The 21276-nt window shown below is 47.9% G+C and overlaps 2 protein-coding genes across 8 annotated transcripts in view; both read left to right on the forward strand.

The window, feature by feature from the left end:
• The window catches only part of TZP (zinc knuckle (CCHC-type) family protein), a 48575-nt gene that overhangs the window by 20612 nt on the left and 6687 nt on the right, over window positions 1–21276 (forward strand). For 5 of the 7 annotated variants that reach the window (XR_015265110.1, XM_086793036.1, XM_086793038.1 and 2 more), the window contains exons 2-3: window positions 20070–20192; window positions 20325–20960. Coding sequence is in view for 6 of the 7 variants with exons in the window: in XM_086793036.1 (XP_086649162.1) it covers window positions 20081–20192; window positions 20325–20960 (748 nt within the window). In the remaining variant the exon portion in view is untranslated. The remainder of the gene's footprint in view (window positions 1–20069; window positions 20193–20324; window positions 20961–21276) is intronic. The other 2 variants (XM_086793040.1, XM_086793039.1) reach the window with 2 other exon arrangements.
• On the forward strand, window positions 1760–16008 carry LOC147605632 (uncharacterized). Its single transcript, XM_086793328.1, has 2 exons — window positions 1760–2823; window positions 2935–16008. The coding sequence occupies exons 1-2, from the start codon at window positions 1850–1852 to the stop codon at window positions 3293–3295; spliced, it is 1335 nt and encodes a 444-aa protein (XP_086649454.1). The 5' UTR covers window positions 1760–1849; the 3' UTR covers window positions 3296–16008.

Here is a 21276-nt window from a genome sequence, read left to right on the forward strand (position 1 = left end):
ATGCCCAAGGCAACCTTGTTACTCAACCTTCTAAGAGGTTATTCAGCATTGCATCAGGTTTTATGAAGATTTGCTTGCCCCTCGAGAGGATGTCTCACCAGCTGTCTTGGCTGCAAGGGAGTCATTGTTTGCTGAAGTACGATATCAAGTTGACCCTGATGTGGCGGTTCAGCTTGATGCTCCTGTTACTCAAGGGGAAGTGGAAGCTGTTCTCTCCAAACTTCCCATGGGAAAGAGCCCTGGTTGGGATGGTTTGACAAATGAGTTTTTCCGAAAATATGCTGATCAGCTTGCAGAGCCTTTGACGCTTATTTGTCAAAGGGTTTGGGATGAGGGATATATGCCTGCCGATTGGAAGTTGGGCATACTTCGTTTGTTGCCCGAAGTCCCTTTCGCCTACTTCTTTGGCTCAATGGCGCCCGATCTCACTTATGGGTATTATGTATAAAATCTTTACAAAGATTTTTGCCAATCGCTTGCAGAAGGTGCTTCCTACTTTTATTCATCCATATCAATATGGATTTGTGCATGGCAGGAATATTTTGCATAATATTCTTAATGTTCAAATTGGAGTGGATTATGCCAAGGCAAAGAAGCAAGAGATTGTGATGGTGCAGCTGGATCTTGAAAAAGCTTTTGATCATGTCAGCTGGTCTTTCCTTTCTTAGTTAACGACAGGCTACAACCATGGGCTTTGGTCCCAAAATGGCTAATTTAGTGCATTTACTTGGCTTTGGCTCTATCGCGCGGATTATGCTCAATGGAGGACTTTCGGATGGTATTTCTCTCACCCGTTCTCCGGCAGGGCTGTCCTCTTAGCCCTCTTTTCTTTGCCATTGCCACTCATCTTATGTTATCTCGCCTAGATGCTATGGCATTGCATGGTGAAGTGGTTGGTTTGCATCTCCCTCATGGCAAGCAATTGGTTGCTTAAGCCCTTGCGGATCTGAGGGCCGAAAAAGCCAATATAGATCGAGCAATGGAAGCTTGGAATAATTTTGCATTGGCTTCTGGGTTGAAAATAAATTCAACAAAATCAGCCCTCATTGTATCAAGGTTGATGCCGTACGTACATACGGATCTGTACAGCACGGTACAGTCGTACGGTACCGTACCGTACGGATCCGTACGGAAACATTTAAAAAAATAATAAATGGTGTGGCGTGGCGAAACGCGTGTGGCGACCATGTGCTTGTGGATAAGCGACCAAATTTTGGGCATTTGTGAATACTTGCACAATCGTGTGTACTTGCAAAACTCTGCAGAGCAAACTTCTTCGCTCTTCTTCGCTCTCTCACGCCCAGGCTTCATCATGCCACGCAAGACTAACCCGAACTGGGCAATCCACACCAATGTCCTGAGGGTTGTTAACACCCCTTCTCAGCAAGGGTCAGGTACTCGGCTATGGGCATGCAAGTATTGCGGGGAGCAGTACACTAGCACCATGACTCGCGTCATCAAGCACATGACAGGTATTGGGTGCACCAATCAATGTGGTCCATGTGATAAAATACCACAAGCTGTGAGGGACCAATTGATTGCGGAGAATTGTCCTGCAATGGGTGGTGCAAGCAGTGTTAGAGGTGGTGAAAGTACGCAAGATGCTCTCCATGATGCTTTTATTGGAGATGTTACAGGTTCAGGTACAGTAGATGAGGGTGAAAGTCTTTCAGCTTCAGCCCCGGCTTCAGCCCAATCCACCACAGGCAGGAAGAGGGCACGTATTGCTGATGATGAGGACCTCCTGCTTCAAGATGCGAGAGGTACAGGGGAGGCATCAAAGCAATCCACTCTACGTTCTTGTATCTCATCACAAGCTTGGGTAAAGGAGCGGCAAAGGGTGGTAGAAATGGAGATTTGTCGTACTCTTATTGAGTGTAATATATCCTTCAATGTATTAAGGACAGACCAATGGAAAAGAATGGTGAAAGCAATTGCGCAGGTAGGGCCTACTGAGACATGGACAGGTCTTGAGTATACGAAGATGTGTACATCCATGTTGGATGAGCAGAAGGCCTTGATAGACAAGGCGTTCACTCCTGTGAAAGCAGGTTGGCAGGAGTTTGGATGCACTATTATTTCAGATGGGTGGACAGACATTCGCAAGAGGCACATAATCAATATCCTTGTGTCATCTTGCTTGGGCACCTATTTCTTGCATGCCGTGGATGCAGGGAGAGCAGGCGATAGGATCACAGGGGAGTTCATTTATGGCCACATTCGACAGGCTATCCTTGAGGTTGGGGAGGACAATGTTGTGCAGGTGGTGACCGACAACGCCTCTAACTGCAAGGCAATGGGTCAAATGGTCGAGGCAGAGTTTCCACATATAGTGTGGACTCCATGTGCTGCCCATTGTCTTGATTTACTTATGGAAGACATTGGGAAGCTTGTTTGGGTGCAGCCCATTGTTGCAGATGCTATAAAGATCACCACCTTCTTCCGCAAGAAGCATCAGGCTCTTGCCATCTTTCGGAGCCATAGCCCTTTGGATATGGTGAGACCCTCCAAGACCAGGTTTGCCTACATATTCTTGGTCTTGGATAGGCTCTACAAGATAAGAGATTCACTATCATCAACAGTTGTGGATCCAAGGTGGCGACAGATGCATCATTCAGAGGATGAGCGTACAAAATACTTGCAGAGGCGGATCCTGGATGATGATTTTTGGCAGCAAGTTCATAGCCTTTCAGTTGCACTTAAGCCCGTGTATGTCCTTCTCCGACTTACAGACATGGAGGGCTCAACTTTGGGGCTGGTCTTTCATTTGTTTATGCAAATGAAAGACCATGTTGCTCAGTGCTCCATGATGACTGCTCAACGGTAAGCAATAGTTCTAATTTCTTCCTCTTTCTTTGATTTTTATGACTTCTCGATTCTCGATTCTCTTAGCACTATAACCTAAGACATGTATGTTCAATCTCTCATTTTCAGCCGAGGTGAGATCTTGGACATTGTAGACAAACGGTGGACATTCATGAGCCGTCCCATCCATGCGATGGCTGCCATGCTCCATCCTCTCTACAGGTCGCCAGAGCTATGGAATAATACTGCTTTGAGCATGAAGCAGTCAGAGTATGTGGGAAGGATGTTCTCAGAGGAGGAGCAACTTCAGATTGATAGAGAGTTCACCACTTACATGAGTGGTATTGGTGCTTCATTTGCGAGACCTGTGTCATTGAGGAAGGAAGCCATGAAATTCCCTTTGACATGGTGGCACTCTTATGGAAGGGTTTGTCTTCCAAACCTTTCACGAGTTGCTCTTCGTGTTCTATCTCAGGTAACTTGTAATTAATCTCTAAAGTATACTCTTCGAAAATGAAGATTGATATTTTAGCATTAAAAGATTTACAAATTTGCTCGCATTGCACTCATTTTTGCACAGGATTGCTCAGCTGGAGCATGTGAGCGGAAGTGGAGCTCATACTCTCTTATACACACTAAGATTCGGAATCGCCTTAGTACTTCTCAATTAGAGAAGTTGGTGTATTGCAGAGCTAACATGAGGCTCGTGCGAAGCTACCATGCTTTGGGGTGACCGAAGCAAGTATAAATTGAAATTTGGACTCAAGAAGAACTTAGAAGTAGAAATTTTTTTCTAGTTCAATGAATATCCATTGTCCAATATGCAATTTGTGGCATGTTTAAACAGGTTGATCCAACACTACTCAAAATGGTAGATGAACCCAGCCCGGAGCTTGTGGATCGGCAGATTAGAGATGAGCAAGAGGAGATTTTGAGAGCTTTACATAGAGAGCTTGAGAGCGTGGATCGTTGTGTGACCCGCTCACGTGCACGATCTCTCAGCATTCCTCTACGCCCGGCAGCTCCAGATCAGGCTTTGCGAGACGAGAGAGCATTCGTAAGGGAAAGCTTCCAGTTCGTCGCACCCAGCAGAGGCGTGCAAATGAGGCTGTCGAACTCATTCACACTCAGATTCCCGAGGCACATGACGAGGATGCACTGGAGCTTGTCGCTGCTGAGCCAGAGTTCGATGAAGAGGGCAATGGTATCAATGATGGAGGCATGCTCTCTTCAGAAGACTCATCATCTTCATCTGATGATGAGATTTGAGACTCTTGCGTCTAGACTCTAGAGTCTAGACAACTGTAGTGTTTCATTGTTTTGCTTTTTGCACTTGTGGACCAGGACATGTGTTGGCAGCTGTAGACATGATATTTGTACTCTCTTTTATCATCTATGACTTTCATGGTTCTTGCTTATATCACTATGACTGTTAACATGAGGTATTGTGTAATGGGCTTGGTAACTGATAATTGATTTAAACTTTAAGTAATTAGGTTCAGTCTCTTTATTTTAAGTATTTTGGTTGCTATGTCTACAAAATATTCAGGTTTCTAGGACTGTTTACAAATGGTACATACTGTTTACGTACCTTAAAATTTGTTCCGTACAGAAGTACGTTCCGTACGTACTGATAGCGTGCCGTACACTACGTACCTTACCACCTTGCATCGTATGCACGGAATTTGATCTTGAGGCATTAGGGTGGCAAGGCTGTGTGGTGCATACAGGAGACATTGTTCGTCATCTTGGGTATCCAGTGGGTGTGGATGTGGACCCCCAAGCGCTTCTTGCTTGGATTTCTCCTCGGATCTCGGATAAATTTGTGTATTGGAAAGCTCAAGGGTGGCCTATGCACGTGAGGGTTAAGGTAGCTCAGGTTATTATGCTTAGCATGATTTCCTATTTTTTGCCTTTGCTCCCTTGGACGCATAAATCTCTTCTCCGTTTGGTTGCTCCCATTCGGTTTATGCTGTGGAAAAGGCAAGGAAATATTATGGGTCAAACATGGATAGCTTGGAATCACATTACGACGCCCAAAAGAATGGGTGGCGTTGCTTTACTGAATGTCCACTTGCATATGGTGGCGCGTAGGTGGGCGCTTTTTTAGGATATGTGTTTGCAGGAGCAGCCTTGGGTATTCATGGCTCGTGACTTGATTGAGTTGGAGGGATTGTCACATGGATGGACACGTGTGCAGGCTTCATGGTAGGACATTGTGAATGCGGCTCATCTTGTCCGTATTCGCTCATCTCACATTTTATCGCATATTCTCCTTTCTTGGCATGAAGTTCTACTATTGGCTCGGTGGGATCCTGGTCATGAAAGACTACTTTTGAACTCTTTGCAGTTCGAAACATTTGTGGAGTCGCGTGTCATTGTTTGGCCAGACAGAGATGCTTCACGCATACGACTCAACCGCACGGTCAGGTTAGGCTTGGTTAGAATCCGAGATGCTGTGATACCTGGTCGTGACAGGCCATATTCGTTTCGTCGTATTTGGCAGCACTTTAGGGTTCCTCGGACATTTCAGCCACTATGGGTTGACATCATGCATGCAGTTGAGCCTTTTACTCCATTGCCTCGGCCATTTGCAGATCAGCCTTGGCTGGATTGGGCACTATGTAAATCTAGTGACTTGATATCACTTTCAGCTAACCAGGTCTATCATAAGCTCGTATCAAAGAAAGATTGGGTTTCAGCCAAGGCCAATAAGGTGTGGGGATTGCACAAGTCTAAATCATGGTGGCAGAAAACTCTTATGCGTGGTTGGCAGACTAAACTCCCTTACGAAGGTAAGGTTTTCATTTGGAGGATGTTGGTGGGAGGGTTACCTACACAGGATCAGCTCAGCCGTCGTAAAATTACATTGGCCTCTTGCTTCTTCTGCACGACATGCACTGAAACAGTTATGCATCTGTTCATGAGTTGTCCAGTGGCCCGTCAGATTTGGTCTTTTGTCTCTCGCGTTTGGGAGTCAGTAGAGAGGTATTCGGCTCATCAGTGGATATTTTGTGGGGGTTTTTTTTGGGGCCATAGGTTCTGTGTGAGCCATGTGGCTGATGTACATTTTTACATATAATATAAAACACCATTTCACGAAAAAAAAAAAAAGAGAGCCAAAAGTGTGGTATCCACAAAATGCAAGTCAACCCTTGCATGTGTGCCACATCTATATAATATAGAAGTACAAAATATTAATAAGAGTGTCCTTTCACACTTGATATCCAAGGGGAAAAACCACATGGGAAAAAGTGCCCTTGGTTAAGCCCTGTTCACACATAGCACTACCATAAGTGAGCATATGCCTACAAATCGCCCTTGTAGTGGAAGTGTGAACTTGTACAAGGTAGCAGATCACTCTCTGTATGAGAGTAAGCCCAAAGCTTTGCGGAAAGCTTCAAACTTTTCTCGAGGTAAAGCCTTTGTGAATAGATCTGCAACATTATCCTGTGTAGGGCAGTAAGATAAACTGATCTCCCCTGCATGTAGCCTCTCTCTGACATAGTGATAATGAATCTCAATGTGCTTGGTACGTGCATGAAATATTGGATTTCGTGCCACGGCCATAGCACTTTGGTTATCAGTGAGAATGGTGGTAGGTGTTTGCTGACACTCACAAAGATCAGCCAATAGTCTCCTCAACCATACACAATCTACTGTAGCTGTGAAGATTGCCCTGTACTCAGCCTCACAAGTAGATGTGGCATCTTTCCCAAAATACACCCCTCACATACATGTCTTGGTGGAGACTCAAGAGGCGGCAAATTATCAACCATATGATGCTTCTGCAAAAGCATCAAACTCTGAAAATTTACATGCCCAAAATGAGCATGCCATAGCTCTGCATCATGCATAGCAGGAGTGTGGGCAGCCACTGTATTTGCATCATAAGTACGCTTGTCATAGCTGTCCAGCTTATACAAGCCTTTGTATCGTGTTCCAGAAGTGACTATTTCATAACCCTTTGATGGGTCTTTTAGCAAACACTTCCCATATTCAAATTCAACCTTTAAACCTTGGTCGTTTATGGCTGAGACGAAGAGCAGATTTTTCTTTATCCCTGGAACATACAATACATTTTTCATACAAATATTGGCACCATTGGTTGCAATAAGTATGACATTGCTAATTCCCTTTACTGGATATGTGGTATGATCTGCACATGATACAGTGCGGCCATTTGAAGCATAAACCAAGTGCTGAAATACATCTTTGCATGAAGTGATGTGGCTCGCAGCACCACTATCTAAATACCATGATGCATTCTGTCTGTCAGATGCAATGCAAGACATATCAGTGTCTGAAGCACTTGGTGTGCCACTAGTGCATGTGACCAAAAAAGTGTACTCTTCGTGGATTACATTAGCTGATTGCTGTGCTTTGTCATCAGAAGAGTCTGCTACTGCATTGCCTGCTTATTTCCTTTTCTCTTTTGCAATCCGCTTCCTACATTCACTGATGTAGTGTCCATGCTTATGGCAGTAGTGACATTTGCTCTTCTTTTTGGGCTTGTTTGCATCCCCTTTGTCAGACTTTTCACCACGAGAAGAGGACTGTCCATGACCAGCCTTGCTAGACTGTTGTCCCCCATGCTTAAAGCTCTTTGCTTTACCCTTATCCTTGGCTGTAAATGCCTTGTCTCCACCACGGTTGCTCGATAAGTTTGCTCTTGTTTGCTCCTCCTGGAAGAGTAAACCCACCAGCTCTTCAAAAGTGTCAGGATCACCACCTCCTCTCATTGAGAGGTTGAGAGAGGTGTGAAAGCCCAAGTAGGAAGGTGGTAAAGAATGAAGAGTGTTGGTGACCATCTGTCTGTTTGGGATAACCTCATCAATGTTGAGCAATTGTTCCTGCAAATCTTTCACTTTGGTGAGATGATATGCCATGGAGTCACCCTCATCCATAGAAAGAAGATCCAATTGCCTCTTCAAGTAGGCAACTCTTGCCTCGTTGCGTACCTGATACATTGCTTGCAATGTGTCCCATGCAAGCTTCGATGTCTTGCAAGAACGAATGTGCGGAATAATAGTCCTTTTCACTGAAAGGGCTATCAATGACATGGCCTATGCATCTCTAGAGTCCCATCTCTTCTGCTCTTGTGTGGGAGCAGGTTCTACATCAGGAGCTCTTTGAGCACCTCCCCTTTGAGGCGTGGCTGGCTGTATGGTAAGTGGGCGTGTGTCATCACCACACACGATGCCCCAAAGCCCTTTGGCTACCAGCAAATTACGGATCATGAAACTCCAGAGAGAGTAGTGAGATCCATCCAACTTGTCCTCCTGGGTGAGCACACCAAATACATCTGTAGCATTCTGTGCCATGTCAACAAAATATACCTGCAAGCAAACCAAGCACCAATGTGCACTGCTAGGCAACCAAATGTCTTGTGCAAATGTATGCTTGCAAACCAAAGCAAGTGTAAACCTGCACCAAATTGTCCAATTACACACAATGTGTATACATACGCGACAAATCACAGCTGTAATGCCCAATTACATGCGCCAATCTGAAAATCCCCAATTTTTATGCACTCCAATCGCTTCAATGTGCATTTAATTGGCCAATTTTCACAAAAGCCCCAAATTTTTGCAAATGAAAGAGGTTCAATTTGCTGATTTTGACCTCAATTTTGAAAACCCCCAAATTGCAAGCAAAGCAACATGCCCAATTTTTTCAATTTGTCCTGAAATTGAGAAATCCTCCAAATCGCCTGAACCCTTTACCACATGCACTGTAGTGTCTGCAAAATCTGCATATTTTCACCACATGCACTGTAGTGTCTGCAAAATTGTATCTCACCTGCATTGAAATGGCTGCAAAATTTGTATTTGTGTTTGAACAAAAATGTGTACAGAGAATACCTTTAGGCAAGGGCAGCACGTGCCAAGCGGGTGGTAGGCGGGGAGCACACAGGCGCAAATGTTGACCGGCCAGCAGCGAGGCGCAGGCGTGCAGAGGGTGAAGATGGAGCGAGAGGGATCCGCCGGAGCTGCAGGTCGACGGGGAGCTGGAGCGCAGGGTCGACGGCGGCGCACAGAGTTGACGGGACAGGTGGAGGCGGGGCGGCGGCGAAGGGCTGCCCGCTATTGCAGCCAGCCGGGCTGGGTGGAGGCGGCTTGCTGCCCAGTATGAGCGCCGGCCGGGCTGGGCGTTGGTGGCTCACAGCGCACTAGAAGCGCAGGCGCGGTTGGGCGGTGGCAGCGAGTTGAGGACCGGAAGCCGGCGGGGCTGAGCGGTGGCGGCGGGCAGGGCAACGAAAACCAGGAAACACCCGAGATGTCAGTTTTCGATGGAATTTCGCCGGGTTTGTTGCAGAATCTCCACGGGCAGAATCCTAGGGCCAGCTCCCAGCTCTGATACCAATTGTTGGTGTTGGACTCACACACTCACACACACAAGCATGCGCATTAGGGTTAGGTGCAGGATGGAGAAGCTCACACACAGAAATGAGAGAGAGAGAGAGAGAGAGAGAGAGAGAGAGAGATATTAACATCTACGAGAGGCCAAAGTCGGCCTATGAGACAAAAAAATAATACAACTGTGTTCTTCCGGTCATCGGAAGAAAAGAAACAAAAGAAAAAGTGTGCATGTGTTTGGATACAACTGTGAATCATCATGGATCGGTGGAGCCCATATACAAACAATATAAAGGGGGGTGGGGATGTGGATGGAGTGCTAAGGCAAGATGCATCTCTATATGCTGAAGGGGTAGTACAAGCATGCTATGCAGATCTATGTCTAACTCCATCCAGTGCCATAAGAGGGATATAAGATATCATACATCGCCGATGCTGAGGCTATGAATGGCGTGAACATGTACCCTGAGTCTGAATGAAAGCGAGCTAGCCTCTCCTGTGTCGCCATCTGGTGTCTCATTCGGATAGCTGCTATCTCTCGGTGATGGAGTCGGGGTGCTCTATGTCCAGTCTGTCTAGGTCTCCTCCTGGCTCTCAATTCCTCTGCTCTCTGTGCGGTCACCCCACGTGGTACATCAGCTGGCACTGGCATAGCTTTCTGGAAGAAATCTATGAGGTGGGACTATCTCCCACCCCTAGTGGGAGTGGGTGTCTGGAGGAGTCTCTCTCGAGAACTAAGAAGCTCTAGTAGTAGTCTGCCAAGCTGTCGCTGGTCCGAGGCCTTCATCAACTGATGTAGTGAAGAGTGCTCCTCAAACAATCCTGCATATCTATCTCTGACCCCCTGGTGGGCTCTACATCTACATACAAAGTGATCCTCAGTCTCCACCTCCTCGCAGCACAATCTGCATATCCGCTCAACTCTGGGAACCCGTGCCGCTCTCCTAGCCTCTATCTCTAGCTGATGTGATGAGACTCGTAGCTGTCCAATAGCAACGTGAGAGCTGTGTGGCATGTATACATCCATGTACCGCGGTCGCTGTATAAACCCATCCCCTGAGATGCTCATAAAGTGGTCTCTGTAATACAGCATCTTCGGTGGTAGTGGGCTCTCTGGTGCTATCCATGTCTCCTGTATGTAGTGCTGCCATATGTCCTGTCTCATCACTCTGTTCCTCTCATTGAGAGAGAGGTAACCCCGTGGAGTAGACTGATCATACTGAAAAGGTGGCAACCGCTCAATGTCTATCCCATGATGTGAGAACCACTGTAGCATCTGTGCATACCAAGATCCAGTGTGTCCAGCCTCGGCCAGCTGTCTGGATGCCTCAAAAGCTTGGCGGGATAATCTCTCCGTGGGCATCTCCCTCATCCTGTATATAAAGGAGATCGTCTGGAACAATGCCTCCACTGCCATAGGTGGTGCAGCAAACTCAGCTCGAACAATGTCATGCGAGACGGATGGTTTGCTGCGTATCATCCTCGAGAGCATCAAGATCTGTGGTCTCTCCAGCTGTACCCATGTGGAGGCTGCAAGCCCTGGTCCCCAAACCGCTACTACATACATCAAGGCTGGTGTCACTAATGTATCAAAGAGCCACCCCTTCGTGCGGGGTTCCTGAAAATGTGCCTGATGACTCTGACGCTCAAGGCTAGCAAGAGCTGCATACCCCCGGGTCACTCTGTCTCGGACTGCCTGAGCCATGGAGAAGCGTCCAGCTGAGCTAGTAAATGTGATGCCAAGGTAAACATAAGAGCTCACCACCTCGACCCGCCCTCCTGCTTATGTGAGAGTAGTGTGGCTCCTTCCTTTCACACTTGATATCCAAGGGGAAAAACCACATGGGAAAAAGTGCCCTTGGTTAAGCCCTGTTCACACATAGCACTACCATAAGTGAGCATATGCCTACACACAAATCACTTGCAGAGGGGGTTTCTTGTTTGGATTGTGGTACTTGAGGAGGATTCTGAATTTCAGATTTCAGTCAGCGTTTTGCTGATTTTGGAGCATTTATACCCGTGTTTTGTTCCTGGCCTACACGGTTTCCCGGTTTCTACACGTTCCTTGCCTTCTGTTGGCGGTGGACTGCTATTTTTGCCGGATAGCAGTGTTTTGGCTGCATTTTTCTTCGCATAGGAGTTTCTACACTCAGAGGGGGCCTATCTCTAGTTACTTCACTTGAGGATTAGTTTCGGGAGCTGTTTTGTATCTGTGGAGACTTTCTTCTGTGACAGGAGTTTACAGATTTTGGAGGAGAGCAGTGATCTTAGTGATCTTTTCAGAGATCCTGAGTAGAGTTTATTTTGTCCGAGCTTGTGTTCTTTGGAGTATTTGCAGAACAAGGAGGGTGTTTTTGCCCTTGCGGTGTGATCCTTTCACATGGATCCTTTATTTGTTGCTGATTCTTGGAATCTGGTTCTACTTCTAGAACAATCTTCTACTATCTGTGATGCTTTTGAGGACTTTGTTACCACTGTAGTTTATATTCTTGCTTCCCTTCCTCATTGTGAGGAGTCTATCTCTGCATCTCTTTGTGATGCTTCTGAGGATGCCCCTCCCCTTGCTAGTTCTGCAGGCTTGTTGTTTTGGAGGATGGTTTTTTTGAACCCAGTGGGATGCTTTGGATGTGTGGTTGCTAACCGTGCCTGGGGCACAGTGGTTCTTCCAGAGTTTTTTGGATTTGGATCAGAATCAGGTTGGGCTTGTACTAGTTCGACGATTTCTTTTTTCAGAGGGGGATGTGGACTCTGGAGTCCTTTCATCGTGCGATGCCCATCTTAGTGGTATGTACTTATGTACAGTATTGGGCAACTCATGTTATGGAGTTTGAGCAGATGGACCCCATCTTTTCTACAGAGTCTTTACATCTTGCGATGCCGATCTTTTTCGAGGATGCTTTTGTACAGCATTTGGCTACTCTTGGTACAGAGTTGGAGCAGATTGACTCTATTTCTTTTGAGGGTTCCAGTGAGGAGCAGTTTGCTTCTCCCAGAATTGATTATATATAGGATGTGATCTTGGTTGGTTATGAGGTTTTTCATACCTTCTCCAAGCTGGATACATGACATTCGACTTCGGGGAGTGTTTTTACACTTGGTTTTGGAACCATTATTTGGAGCAGTATGTCGCAGCCTGTATGGTTGTTTTCTTCCAGAGGAGCGGTGTACCGGGCAGCTTGTTCTATTGCTTTTGTAGCCGAGTTGCTGAGGAGATTGCTTGTGGAGCTTTCTTGGTACCTGTTTCTGCAGTCTTTCATCTTTGATCGAGGACGGCATCTCTGGCTTCTTGGAGTTTGCTCAGCATCCGGTGCTGAGAGGGGGTGTTAGACATCATCCCCTACTTGCTGGCTTCCTATTTGGTGTCCTATTTTAGCCTCTAGGGCTGACCATGTTAGTCAGAGGGGCTGGTCACTCCTCACATATATTTTACCCGTATTTATTCCCCATTTATGGTCTTGGGTATTTTTCCCAGTCGTGTAGGTACTTTTAGCTCTAGTCGGTTGCCTTCATGTAGGTGTATATATAGCCGGCATGCCTCCCTCATATTTCATTGCTTGCCTAGCTTGTCTAGCTGCAGTCCCTCACTTACGAGGTTCTCCCCTCTTGCTCGGGACATGTATTCCTTTTGGTGATGATATTGAGAGCAGGTTCTCACCTGTGTTTCCTCTCTCTCTCTCTCTCTCTCCCCTGTGTTTTCACTTTCCCTTCTTCCGTTGCACATTCTGTGAGAGTTTACCATTATACTTACAGAAGTTCATCCTCTTGGGAGGATGACTCCAGCCGGTGTCTCTCTTGCGTCTAAAGCGGCAAGAAATCTTTGGTGCTCCACGCATCGCCTGGCATCTTCTTGTGAAGCAGCATGGGATGCTGCCGCACGGTCTTCCATCAATTGAATCTCCAATGCTCTCATATGCAACTCGAGTGTCGAACTCAGCTGTAGTAGTAACCCTTCAGGAGGGTTACCCGGAAGAGGATCTGCTATCGGGTTGTGGGAAACAGAAGGAGAGGAGGAGACGGAGAAAAAGGGGTTGGAATACGGGTTCTTTCTTCCAGGGCCAAGATCTGCGCCTTTGCTCTTCCAACTTGGTGCTCTGGTTTGCGATTTCTCGCATCATCGTCTCGACACTCATGTCTGCTGCCCTCGAAGGATTGCATGGTGCTTCTTGTTCCGAAATTCTTTGTTCTCTCTCTTCGTCAAAGCTCACCATAGTGGGAATATGCACTTCCTTTCCGGAACACAATAAAACCATCCAATATGCGTGTGGGAGACTTTCCGGTGGCTAAAAACCAACCGTCCTTCTAGGGATAGGAGTCATACTGAAAGGGGGTGGTCCTCCAGAGTCTAGAAACAAACCATACAAGTGAAAAAAAAATTCTTTCTTTTTTTCTGGTTTTCTGATTGAATCTTCACACTTGAAGAAGGCTCTGATGCTAATGTAACATGCGAAAGCTTACTGGGCAGAATTGGTAACTTCAATGGACAGAATTCAGTAATCTTTCACGACGAAGATAACACACAAGATAGAAAGAGAGAGAGAGGGAGTCGGACATAGTATTGGGTCCCAAATACCATCTGTAGGGCCCCCACCACGAATGGTGTATTTGCTTTATTAGAATGATGCAAATCTGTAAAAGAATTCTGGTTCTTGACCTTTCACGTTCACCTTGGCTGCAGCACTCCCCTTGGCTGTCCTGGCCCTTGGAATACAACAACCCTTTGTGAATGTTTAGATAAATGAATGAATTCTATGCTTGGCTATTTATAGCCCCTACTGATGCTGGTCGATGGCTACATAAGGTAGTCGGCCTGTTATTATTTCTCCACAACCTGTTTTCCTGTTTTAATCATGCGCTTGTTTCACACTGCTGCTAGCCGCCCTGCACATGCGCTAGCCTGTCATTACCACTCTGAGGCTGGCCGCTTGGCTGGGCTTGCCTCCAAGGCTGGTTGGCTGGCTGGCCAAGCCCACATGGGCTGGCCGACAGGCTGCCAGGCCCTTCCTTGGGCTGGCCGACCAAAGCCTAGCCACTCTAAAGGCTGGTGGCAAACTTCAAAGGCCATGGGCCTCTTGGGCCCTTGGGGTACCCCGTGCCCATGTTCAAGGGACACTAATCCCTTTGTGGGGTAGCCCAAAGGGCTGCCTCCTCCTACATGCAATCTACATGCATCTGCCCGGTATCTGGCTACAAGCCGAACACCCGGAACACCTGACATCATCCAGAGGTAGATACATAGTACGGACTAGCACTGCTTCATGTGTAGGACAATGCACACTTGACCAAGACCATGTACGGGACTTGTACACCTGACCTTGTGTGCTTAAAGTGGAACCCTGGGTGACTCATCTCGGACTGGGGCTCACATGGGACCAATTTCCATTCTAGGTCTTGCACCTGCTGTACAGATATGTCCACATGGCATCAAGTGTGGGATTCGCGTGACATTTGAGTCAATCCTCTGTTGACTCTATCATGTTAAGAGTCCTCACCCATACACCAAAAGTCGGCTTGTGGAAGGGACTGACAAACTGTACTCCAGAAGGTGGCTCTGCCTGCTGCGGTGTTCGGTGCATATACATTTAAAAAGCACACATAGTCCTCTCCAATCTTGATGGTCACCCATTGAGCCCGACCAGAGTCAATGATGCCTAAGCCTACTACTGCCAGTAGTAGTTGCTCACTGATAGAAACACATACCCCCCCCTGTGTCTCGGAGGGGCTAAAAGAGGAGGACCAAGAAGTGTGACTTGTATGCGGTAGTATCTTCCTGCATTGACAGGTACGCCCCTCTCAAAGATGGTGCTCCTGGAGGAAGAGGATATCAATGGGTCTTCCAACTACTACTCTATGAAGCTCTCCTCTAAGGATGCCACGCCTCTGAAAGCACTGAGGCTCCCTAAAAACCCTGAATGTTCCACGAGAGACAATCCACATATCTATTCTTTGTGGGAAGCGGAACTATTGGAATTGCTCTCCTCTCAAAGGATCTTGGGGTGGGTTTCGATGGGAGTAGTCACAGTCGGTCCTAGGGCGAAGACGTGCCAGGTGGGCATGGATCCTCCCCTCCATATGACGCCACTTTGTCTGAGCCCGGGAATAAGCATAATCTGCGCTCCACCTGTCGCAATGTAGGTATCTGTAGGAAGGGGGAAGGTGTAATACTACTGAGATATAAAGGAACACAAAAAGCAGCACCTCTAAGCTAGAGGACACCACCTCCCCATCCTAATCTCTGTGGCCCAAGCCTCCCAACTCCATCTGAGCCAAGGACCAAAGATGGGTAATGTTACGACCCTGTGTTTTTCCCTCTGGACAACAAGCAGGTGGGCATGGGCATGGGCACGGGCACGGGATGGACAGTGTGGACAGGCATCAATTGGATATGAAAAGGAAATTCATAAGTGTGGCCAGCCCAAGTGTGAAAGGGGACAAAAAGGGACTTTAAACCTTTGATCATTTAAAGGTATTATTATTTTTAAGCATGCGTTTTGTTGATTGCTTTTGGCGTTTTTGAGAAAAGCGCAACGTATCTATATATGGTGAATGGCGAGCTGAAGTCAGGCAGGTTGACGCATGGATCATCGTCGATCGTTGCTGTGTGGAGTCGTCAAGGGGTCGCCGTGTGGTAAAGGCAGCTACCAAGTGGCTACGCGTGGTATAGGCGGGCTACTAGGTGGCTGTCCAGACAGCTGCGCAAGAGCTACAGGCGGCGTGTACTGCTGCTTCTGCTGCGCACATAGGGCTCTTGGCGGCGGCTGCTGCCAGTCGGTCAGCCAGGCAGGTTTCTGGTGGGAAGCCTCGCGTATGGAAGACCAGGCAGCCAGGCGGGAGTCAGACGGGAGACTCGGGCGGGAGTCAGACGGGAGACTCGGGCTGCATATGTGGAAGGAGCCAGCACGGGTCTCTCTCTCTCTCTCTCTTGAAGAAGGCGAGCTGAAGGAGGCACCGAGGGGCTAACAGCCAAGGGGTCTCTCTCTCTCTCTCTCTCTCTCTTCGCAAGCAGGTTTTATTTACGAGATTAGGATGCAGAGGATCAAGCTACATATGCACAGGATGATGTTCTTGGAAGAGATGTGTTGTTGCTCTTCATCTTGGACTTATGTGTATTCAGGGATCGCTTGACATGTCCTCTATCTTTCTCTCTCTAGGTTTTTGGCACCGTGATTGGATGGTGCATATATGTGGATTTTTCTCATGGAAACAGGACATTGGTTTTTCGAGAAGAAACATGACTTTGGTATTGAGGAAACAGGCCTATGGTTATGGGATACAGGTCTTTGGTTTCATATGGAGAACATGTCTCTGGATTCATGTGAACAGGTTCTAGTTTTCTCCAGGTTACATGCAAACTGTGACTATAGGAAGGACATGTGGTTTGGTACAGCCCTACTGCTGTTTGGGAAAGGGTTGTGGGATCCATGATAGAGTTGGAGAAGACCTTTTCAAGTAGGGAGGTGTTGTACAGGTGTGCCTTCTCTATGGAATGCTTTGTTGTAATAGCGAGAGTTCTTATTTGGAAGTCCTCGGTGAAAGCTATAAAGGATCATATTGATAGAGGATTCGACAAGTTGTACTTTGTACTCATTTTTGTTCAAGTAAAGAAATACCGCAAGGGGCGCCACTACGTTTTGGGGCCAATCGGTGTCCTTGTATTATTTGCAGGAGCATTCTAGCTCCCCCTGTTTGTTTTCTTTTCCAGGTTCCCATGGGTGATGAAGTGTATTGTGTGTGAGTGTTTGTTACACCGCCCGTCAGATTTTTGAAGGCCGGTTTCAGGTAAACACATCGGTGATGCGCAAATCATGTAAGTGATGAGAGAGCTCGACAGCTTGCCCCTAGATAGGGGCAGACACCAACTCCGTATCCCATTCCATCTTCGGTGTTGCAGTCAAGGGGAAGGAGAAGATCATCGCACCACTCTCTGGCGTGGAGGGCCTATAGTGATGAAACACCACACAAATCTGAATGGGAGCCACCATCTCCTCGAACATACCAATTCCTTTGACGAGGAAAGATCCACTGGCTGCCCTAGAACCTTGGGGGGGCTCCCAGCGACTTTGGAGGGAGAGCCCTCACCAAAGAGGCAACGATGGTCATCTCTACTGGCTTCGAGAAACGATGAATCAGGCGGCAGACTGAACTCGCCGACTGCCTCTGTTTCGGGTTTGGCGCAGCCGAAGGGTGGTGGGAATGCTCTGGAGAGGCGGAAGAGGGGGGGGGGGTAGATCAGAGGAAGATGTTGAGGGGGGAGAGCTGAAGACGAAGGTGGGGGAGGAGGCAAGGGGGGGCACGGGGCAGCTGAGGGGAGGAATCCCCCCGGGGGGGGGGGATGCGAGGAAGGGCTTATCGATGGCTCGGTACGGCCTAAAGGCCTCATGGGAATCGGGGAAATTGGACAGGGATCTCGGCAAGGCGAAGGTCTCCATAAAGGTGGGGCCGGAGGTGGTTTCCTCCGGGTCGTCGTGGCCTTGGGGGGGGGGGGGTGCATGCATGTCGGCCGGGGGGTTGCTAAGATAAACTGTCTCGGGGGACAAGGAGGCAAGGTGGGGGGAGGAGGCAAGGGGGCAAGGTGGGGGAGGAGGCAAGGAGGCAAGGGGGGGAATACTGGAGGTGTTCTCGTGGACTGACGACAAGGACAAGCTCTAGTGAGATGTCTCATCTGCCTACAATTGAAGCATTGGCTTGGGAGGCGAGAACACTACACTCTATGAAGAATAGGGTTTCCTTGGAGGCAAGGAAGAGATATGGCATGAGGCACTGTCTTTGGAGAGGCTACGCAGATACGAAGGGATGGAATCCTGGTGGCCTGAGCAACAATCAAAGCATCGGTGGAGGGGGATTCCATCACTCTCTCGATAGCACCACCTATCACTGGGAGGAGAGGAAGGTACTCCTTGCTAGGTCTTGGGAAGCAGACTGTCACGGGAAAGCCTGAAACGCCAGCGGATGCTGGGTCAAAGCCGTGCTACCACCGCGCAAAGAAGGCCTGGGACGTACGCAGTGCGACGGCTCAGCTGCATGACTTTATGCGAAGCTGCTAGCGAGTCAAACTCAGCCTGGTAGTAGCCATGCCCCAAAGGATGAATATTAGTGATCTTTATAGTGCGCCTATAACAGATCCTTGAGCTGTTTGCGTGCCGAGTGGGCTATCCACAATCTTGCATACCAAGGTGAAGGCCTCTAAGGATGCAATTGTCAAAGCGAGGAGTTGGAGGTCTGCTTCTGAAAAAGAGAGGCAAGGGACAGTGGCCTCAGTAGGGGATGACGGAGCGGCCTCCTAGTGGTTCAAGACAAGAAGATGCCGAAACTCGCCACTGGTAAAAAAACCCTGAGAGCGAAAACACCTGAATCGGAAAAAACGGAGGGGAGGAAAAGGGAAACGCGGGGAAGCAATCTTGAGGCCGAAGAGGCATAGGAGGCAAAAGGGGGGGGTGGGGGCTTGAAGCGGAGAGGGTGGGTGGGGTATCAAAGCCCCGCGAAAAGGGATGCGAAGGGGAGGGTGCTTGAGAAGCTAGGGCGGGGGAGAGGGAGAAGCTAGGGCTGCAGGTGGGGGGGAGGGGGAGGTGGAAGGGTGGGAGGCTAGGGCTGCAGGCAAGGAAGATGCGAGGCTGCAGACGGCTGAGGGGAGGCGGAATGGAGGAACGGGAGCAAAGGTGGAAGGGGTGGCCTCCTAGTGGTTCAAGACAAGAAGATGCCGAAACTCGCCACTGGTAAAAAACCCTGAGAGCGAAAACACCTGAATCGGAAAAAACGGAGGGGAGGAAAAGGGAAACGCGGGGAAGCAGTCTTGAGGCCGAAGAGGCATAGGAGGCAAAAGGGGGGTGGAGGGTAGGGGGTGGGGGCTTGAGGCGGAGAGGGTGGGTGGGGTATCAAAGCCCCGCGAAGAGGGATGCGAAGGGGAGGGTGCTTGAGAAGCTAGGGCGGGGGAGAGGGAGAAGCTAGGGCTGCAGGTGGGGGGAAGGGGGAGGTGGAAGGGTGGGAGGCTAGGGCTGCAGGCAAGGAAGATGCGAGGCTGCAGACGGCTGAGGGAAGGCGGAATGGAGGAACGGGACCAAAGGTGGAAGGGGTGCAGGTGGCAAGCGGGAGAAAGTGCAGGGGTGGGGGAGTTGCGCACAAGTGCTGGGCGGGGGGAGGGGGGGGTGCGAACAGGGCAGGAGGGCTGGGTGAAGGCGAGGGGGTGCTAGTGCTCAGGGGGGAGAGCTCCAGCTCGAGCATCAACGTCCCAATCCAACAGAGTTGGCAGATGCTGTGGGGATAATTGACCTAGGGTTTCATATAGTCTTGTTTTTCTGTGAGGGAACTCTACTGTTGGACTCTGCATAGCCTGACACACATGCCTTGTGAGAGACCCAGGTTCCTGAATAATACTGTCTGTGGAATTGTAGAAGAAATGATGTGTTCAACATGCATCCACCTTGCTCGGCTGGCACTCTGGTTCCACTTTTCAAGCATTCTTACACACTCGCATCTTTGTTGAAAGATGTGCTGGTTCAATCCAAATTTGGATACATGCTGAAGAATGTCCTCCTGGATGATTCAGTTTTCATGTTTACAGAGATGGAGAGTGGACATGAATGCTGAAGACATCTTGTGGTCCCAGCATACCATCCTCTTCAGGTGCTTGATAGCTGCATAGAAGATGGGATTGCAATGTGCGGAATGGAGACGGAGGGATGGTCTTGGTTAGGCTCAACTTACTTTGACATTATTGACTTGTTTTGGCATAGCTCTTTCGCCCCCTTTATTTTGTAAGATGCTGTCATATCAAGGATAAATTTGTTTTACATGAGAGGAGTAGCTTTTTTATGCTACAGGTGGCACTTCATGAAAAGGCCTTTCTTTTTGCATTATGAGCCACTGCCAATTACGAGTGTTTTGTGGAAATACCCTAATGTATACCTGCAGGTTTTTTAGAAATGTCTGGAATCTTTGATGGCTTTGGTCAAAATCAAGATGTGGATCTTGAGATGTCTTCTTCACAGAACAAATCTGGCATGTCCCAACAAAATGAGATGGAGTCAAGCAAAGGTGGACTTATTGATTGATTTGGTTTAGTTTTATTAGAAGGATATTGCAAAGCTTTAACAAAATATGTTCTTCTTAGTAAATCTACTTGTACTTTAGTTTTCATCTTTGGTTAACTTTTGTCGTATGTGGCAGTTTGCTGGAAGCGCCATAAAGGGATGCAAGCCAATCCTTTCCTGGTTTTGAGGAGTGAAACATGCTCATTGCCAGAAAAACAATGTATCAGGTCTTCTCAGTGTCTTGGTACCTTTCAAGCTAGTCAAAGTGTGGGTGTTGATGAGCGGTTAGAAGACCACGATAGCATTTGTGAGGAAGCAGGAAGTTCAGGTGCAGGTGCAAATGCAGGCTTCAGTACCCTCGACATGCCTTGTATGGTAAAAGAATCAAGCATGTGCATGCCTGGTGATGGGCCAGAAGAAGCACCACATGTCTGTGGTCTTCTGTTGGAGAACAAGGCTGTGTATGCTGAAAACGAGCACGCGAAGGTGATGGGTCATTTTGTGAACTTAGAAATGCTAGGTGATAAAAATAAAGTGGCGTTTACTGTTGTAAAACTTGGAGGTATTGGTGGTCAGACCTGTACTGGGCCTTCTGAACAAGGCTTATCTTTGGGAATGGGAAGCGGAACACATAAAATTCCAGACTGTGTGCCTTCAAAGCCGCAAGCGAATGCTGGGTGCACTCTCGTTTCTGTACTGGGAAATGCTGAAACACTTCGCAGTCACAAGTTGCAAGTCAGTAGATTTGATAAAGAAAGAGCTCCTTCTGAAGGTATGTACATATGATTTTCTCCCTTTGTTGTGCATCTGTCTTTCATGTCCACCTGCAGGATGGCCAGTTTCTGCTTTAGTGCTCCTATTCTGCTGGAAATACTCTTGAAGCCCAGGTTAGGAAGTGAGATTGATAAGATAAAGCCAACTTGCTGAAGTTTTCTACTTATTTGCAACCTTTAAGCTATTATGTAGAAATCTATTCTCTATTTAAAGGCAATCTTAGAAAGTTTTCTTCAGATAGCTGTTGAGGCTTAACACAGGTCTGACCAATTGAGTAAATCCTACATATTCAGCCAACCTAGCTGCTCACAGTA

This window comes from Cibotium barometz, chromosome 59, assembly GCF_041138505.1.
Source record: "Cibotium barometz isolate CiBa-2024 chromosome 59, ASM4113850v1, whole genome shotgun sequence".
Classification (NCBI taxonomy): domain Eukaryota; kingdom Viridiplantae; phylum Streptophyta; class Polypodiopsida; order Cyatheales; family Cibotiaceae; genus Cibotium; species Cibotium barometz.

What these genes read in the sequence shown, in the direction of transcription:
- LOC147605632 (XM_086793328.1), top strand. Translation starts at nt 1,850, where the DNA reads ATGGAGATTTGTCGTACTCTTATTGAGTGTAATATATCCTTCAATGTA. An exon ending in TCCATGATGACTGCTCAACG is followed by an intron (nt 2,824 to 2,934) that starts GTAAGCAATAGT and finishes TCTCATTTTCAG; the next exon opens with CCGAGGTGAGATCTTGGACA.